The sequence below is a fragment of the Epinephelus moara genome, chromosome 15 (assembly GCF_006386435.1).
Source record: "Epinephelus moara isolate mb chromosome 15, YSFRI_EMoa_1.0, whole genome shotgun sequence".
Taxonomy (NCBI): domain Eukaryota; kingdom Metazoa; phylum Chordata; class Actinopteri; order Perciformes; family Serranidae; genus Epinephelus; species Epinephelus moara.
This window is the reverse complement of record NC_065520.1, coordinates 8,577,823-8,583,822: the sequence shown is the minus strand read 5'-3', so window position 1 is coordinate 8,583,822 and position 6,000 is coordinate 8,577,823. Positions and strand designations below refer to the sequence as shown.

At 44.4% G+C, this 6,000-nt stretch overlaps 1 protein-coding gene across 4 annotated transcripts in view; it reads right to left on the bottom strand.

The window, feature by feature from the left end:
- Nucleotides 1–2,898: 2,898 nt before the first annotated feature.
- LOC126402049 (beta-1,3-galactosyltransferase 1-like) overlaps nucleotides 2,899–6,000 on the bottom strand; it is a 119,114-nt gene continuing 116,012 nt past the window's right edge. For all 4 annotated transcript variants that reach the window (XM_050063704.1, XM_050063705.1, XM_050063706.1 and 1 more), the window contains one exon: nucleotides 2,899–5,174. In XM_050063704.1, the coding sequence (XP_049919661.1) occupies nucleotides 3,925–4,911 (987 nt within the window). In that variant the 5' untranslated portion in view covers nucleotides 4,912–5,174 and the 3' untranslated portion in view covers nucleotides 2,899–3,924. The remainder of the gene's footprint in view (nucleotides 5,175–6,000) is intronic.

Sequence of the window (6,000 nt, the reverse complement as noted above, 5' to 3'; positions counted from 1 at the left end):
AGGCATCACAAGCTAGAGCAACCTAATTACAGTGATGTTGCTTGATGCAGATTTGTCCGTACTTGCTGACATGACATGCCTACACACATGTATCTATACACACAATGCTTTATACAAAAGATTAGGCATCTCTTGACCTATGGGGGGAAAAGCAGATCAACAGAAACAGATCAATACTTTTAAAGGCATCAAAACTTAAAAATGACCTTTTTTGTTAGTTTTCATCTTGAAGAACAAAACAACAACTGAATGTCATCATCGCACACGTGTGCAGGAAGTCAGGAAGTGAATGCACTGCATGAAAAAGCTGTTTCAATGATTTCAGAGCCCGTGGATGACAGATTATAACCTCCACTAATAGGTTCACCAGGGCCTGTGTCAGCATCAGCATGAACACAACAAGCTTTATCAGACTCACCAGAAACATCCTGTTTTATAGGCCACAGTGGGCTGAGTGTTTGCTTTGATGACGATGGCCACTAGATGTCCCTGTAAAAGGCAAACATGTCAAATCAAGGAGTCGCTGGGGAAAAGTACTCATGATAAAACTATGAATTGGATAAATCAGCACTGCACAGTATAAACACATCAGTGAGAATAAGAGATTTCACACATTTTTATAGCCAGACACAACACTGATGGCAAGTCTAATAATGCACTTGCTCACTCTTATGTTAATAAAGTATGTTAGAGTCTGACATCACTCATGAACCTGTCAGCGAAGGTATGAAACTGGCTTCTTAAGTATTTGTGGTGACATAAATCCTGCTGGTACGTCCAAGTGTTGAATTGAGATGTGAGGTGAGCACAGAGGAATTTTCTCCCATAGAAATAGCATGAGTAGGACGGACATTCCTAATTAATTATTGGCACAGTGATGCAGTGGTTAACACTGTCCCCTAACACTGTCCGTCTGCCATTGTGCTCCTGACTCAATGATCTCATGCCCTGGCCAGTTCCTCATAAGGACCAGCTCCAGTCCCTGATTGGCTGACCGACCAGTTTGGCAATACATGACGCATTTCCTGCCGTAAAGCAGATTTTTTTTTCCGCGAAAATTCATCCCCGGTGGCAGAAGCTTATTGCAAAGTCACTAAGTAACCTATGTAAACGCTGATTGTCTGATTTTACTGTGTATACTACCCTGTGCNGGCAATACATGACGCATTTCCTGCCGTAAAGCAGATTTTTTTTTCTGTGAAAATTCGTCCCCGGTGGCAGAAGCTTATTGCAAAGTCACTAAGTAACCTATGTAAACGCTGATTGTCTGATTTTACTGTGTATACTACCCTGTGCAACCCACATTATTTTCATAATGATATACTATATATAGGCAAAAATGCTGTCTGTTGCTTCTTTAACGAGCTGTGGAGCAGTAATGTTACTTTTTCAAATACACAATCTGTTTTTAAAATATCACCATCAGTGTTATTTCCCTGTTTTTTGTTTTTGTTGTTGCCATGACTGCATGTTTGTTGAAACATGATGTAACATTACTGTTGCTGCCTCCAAAAAATGAGTGAAAGCTGCTGCTGAGGGAAAAAACAGCATGCAGATCAGCATATTTTCACACTTTTATCAGTGAATTAAGAGTTTATTTCAACCAAACCAAAGCTGGTGATTGTTGGAATGGTGAACATACTAACTAAGACTGACTAAGATGGTTTATTTTGTGTCTGTCGAGTCTGAACTAAGTGTGTTTTATGATGAGGGAAAAGGGCAATAAAGCTAACGTTAGTCATATCTCGGAGGAAGAGAGAAAAATGGATTGGTGTAAGGTTGTATATTAGAGGAGAAAAGGTAAAGAATAGGCAAAACGGCTTTCTCAAACTAGTCAGGGTTGGAAATTAGCACCCACCACCAGCCACATGCTCGTAAAATATTCAAGTGGCTGCTTGATTTGCTTTACTCACCAGCCAGAAAAAAAGATAATCTACTGAGTGACTGATAGATTTTGGAATCCACCAGCCACAGTGGCAGATAGACAATAAAATTCATTTCCAACCCTGAAAGTAACACACGAAAATTCGTACATATCCCACGTAATCATGAGCTAGTAATTCATGTATAGCCTCTGTAATTGGGATCAATGTGCTGACAGGAGTAAAGAACGAAGTGCTCATTCATGGGGCTGCTAAAGGATATCATATGCACTATTATATATGTTGAACTAGTGAGTGTGAAACACTCTACGGCACCACTGACGTGTGTTGTCGTCATAACTAACAACAACAGCCATTTTCCTTCGTACATGTCAAAGAATTATGACAAACACTTCAAAGACCTTCTTATTCATTCTATTTCTATGGTGAAATAAGCCCTCTGGAGTCCATGGCCACAGTCAGTCCGTGGCATTGCCTGCACATGAGGGAGAAAGTAAAAAACGAAAAAGGAAAAATACAAAAAACATGAGAAAGTATAAGGCACATCAGGAACAAAGACGTAAGCACTGTATTTCAACATAAAATCCAGCCAGCGCAGTGATTCCTCTTGACATTATGGTTGAAAGCAGCCATTCAGCTGCCAATTGCACAGATGCTACATTTGATTTAATCACACATTGCTCGCAGTCTGCTCTCCACTTACGCACACGCACCAACACCTGCATGGAGGAGAACGCGGCCGTGTTGTTTCCACAGCAGCCCGTCGGTGACGTGTTGAGAGCTGGGACCTGCTTCAAACTGAGCACAGCTGCTGCAATGAGCAGCAGTCCTAATGAGACGCTTCCATCTCTGCAGCTCATGTTTCCAAACAGTCATAGTGAAGCGCCTCACGGTATAATCTAGTTTCCTAATATGCATGCCGGTGTATTAATTTACAGATTATGTGTCATAAATCCAGCAGAATAAAAACTTTTATATTGTGCTGTGTAATAAATACAATATCAGGTCTTATAAAAGCGCTTTATTTAATTTCAAGTAATTGAAAAGAAGAAAGCACTCAAAAGTGTTATATTCGTCCTCACTGCTCTTACAGTACATCTGTTCTCCTTTATGTTCAAGTAATAGAAAATATAATAGTCTGCAGCCTGCTCACAGCACTGCCTGGGACAAATAACTGCACATTACACTTTAACAGAAGTAACATTCACTTGGGAATGCAAGCAGCCGATATCTCCACACTGTCCGTGTACTTTTTTCATCGCACCATACAAAGATCTGTGGACCTGCTGTAAGAAAATATGTCTGATTGTGAAAAGAATATCACAGAGGCAAACAGGTCCAGTCATTAATACTTCTAATTCCTCTGCGTTTTCCTACGGCAACATGATACACGTGTTTCAGTCTAGTTAAATGAGTCATTACACCGTAAACTCACCATGGTCCTCACGATGACGACAGCTGCTGCGGCGTCAGACAGTACATCCAACATTAACACCTTGTTCAGAAAGTACAACAACTGAAAATACACGAGGAACATTCATAATTGGAGCTTGTGATCAACCCAAGAGGCGAGTGTCTGGGTTCAAAGAAGTGTGTTGGCATTTATGTAATCTGCAGTTTAGTAATTGGGGACAGTTTGTGTCTTGTGTAAATGAGTGGTTAAACATGAGCCTCTGAGCTTCCTGTCTTGTATTTCCCTACAAAAACCGTAGTGCTGCTGGCAATGACAACCAACCACCTGAACATTTTGCACATTTTTGGAAAACATGTTTCCAACTTTGTGCCTGATTTGTGAGTCTCAGCTCTCATAAACACCTTGAAGCGAGAAAGGACGTAGAATACAGAGGAGTCTGCTTTGGCCTTGCACTACAGAGACTCCTGGCAAAGCAATCAGCGCCTGGATGCTTCATCAATACTGTTCCTTCAGCTCAGTGCTACGTGCTGTACAGTATTTGCCAATGCTAATGATGGAGACGCAGGTCATAAGAGGACATTCAATTCCTCCCTGACTCTCCCACTGGCGCTAGTGCTAACAGTCTTGCTAACATTTAAGGTGTTTCTTGCTGGTCATGTCGTTCCAGATGCGGTGCATCTCCTCTGGGGAGATCTGGTGGACGGTGACCACCCGGCGGTAGCGGCAGAGGCTGTAGGCCATCTTCCAGTGGTTGAAGCCGCTGTTCTGGAAGGGGTGGATGCCCAGCTTACGGAGGCACACGCCGACATACACGTCCTCCAGATGCAGCAGCCTGGTGTGTAAAGAGGTCTTGTATATGAGCTCGGCCACATCCGCAGAGAAGACGTAGCCGGTGCCAGAGCAGAAGGGAGGGTACTTGCTCTCAGGGTACAGATCCCTGGGCATGTACCACTTGCTGCGCATGTCTCTGATTGGCCCACCATTGATGACATAGCCGGTGAAGTACCTCCTCCTGGGCTTGGTGGTGGGCTTCAGCAGGTTGTAGATGAGGTTCTCCATGTTGACAAAGATATCACTGTCTGTCTTGAGGACATATTGAGCCTTAGAGCAGAATGTGGCCAACCAGCGCATGCCCATCAGCGTCTTGAGCGTCAGGTTGTGGTAAGAGTCAATAAAATCCTCCACTACGATGTCATGAAAGATCTGACTCTCCTGCTCCACCATCTGGTTGAGGACACCATCAGTGCTGCGGCCCAACAGGAACAGCGTGACCACACGCACATCTGGAAACGTGCTCTCATCACCCCATGTCTCTCTGATGGCCTGACGGGCGTCAAACTCCTTGTGGGTGGTGCTGATGAGGATGACGAGGAAGGGGGGCTCTGCCTCGCACTTCTTTTCCTCATTAATCAGGTAGCCAAAGTCGTGCGGGTTGAGTGAGCGCGTGCGGATGTTACTGAAGGTGGTGTTCTTGTTCAGCTTGGGTGTTTTGCGTATGGGGATATTCAGCTGGCCCACGTAGGAAGTGGAGGGGCGGGACACACTCAGGTACCACAGAGCGCTGGCCCAGCAAATCACTGTCAGCAAGTATAAGCAGGAGACCTTAGAAGGCATCGCTGTTCACTCGGCTGGTGTTAGCGGCAGCAGCGTTGGAAACATCGAGGCCACGCCTCCATGGGTTGTCTCAGATCTGGCGGTGCAGCTTGAGGCTGCCTCCGCAACGCAGCTGACATTAATCTTAGATAATGGACTTCCTTACTGTCTAGTGTTGGTGTTGTGATTGAAAAGGAGCTCTGCAGAGATTTCCTATCACGTCCACGGTCTCACTGTGTCCCATCGTAGCTCCCACGGACACTTTTAGCTCTCTGTGACAGCATCTAAAAAAAAGATGAGAAAACGAACAGTCAGTGGCGACATTAATCACAGCTACATCATGAAACGGCAGCAGTAAGATAAGCATGTTGACAAAAGGTGGAACTTCTAACATGTTTCATCTTTACAAAAGGCATTTATAGCAGCGAGGCTTGTGACATATCTAACAATATTTTTTATTCTCTATTCATTACAGCCCATAACGTCAGTCCACTCGGCTCGGCAGGCAGCACTGCGCCACAGCCAGTTACCCTATCATTCTATCACTGCCTCTGATAACAGCTCTGCGGTCTGAAGACTGTGAATATCCCAGGAAACTCTCTCCATTGATAGGGCCTGCTCTGCCTCAGCTTCGACCACTTTCTGTTTGCAAACGCTGTTTATCTCCCTCTTATCCCCTCCGGACCAGACACAGGCTGGCAAATCAGAGCCACTCCGACAGTCTGAGAGGCAGAAGATGAGGAGGAGGAGAAGGAGGAGGAGGGGTGAGACAGAGAAGGAGCAGGATCAAGGCAGAGAAGGTGAAAGTGAAATGTTCTCATGGGAACAGATTAATATCCACTTCCTCTCATTCTCCTGGTCTTACTCCCCATTTGCTCCCCTCTCCCCCTTCCTTCCCATACCTCAATGTCAGGCTGAACTTGGCATGTGGATTTTACATGTTTTACTCTGTAATGAGCTTCTCCTTCGTTAACTGGACTGCTGTGGGGAAACTTTCAGAATCACTGCTCTAATTGGACACCCTGACAGACCATGAGGGGATGAATTTAAGCTCTAAATATGGATTTATTATTCTCAAATCCTATGTGTTTCCTGTATTTAAATATTTGC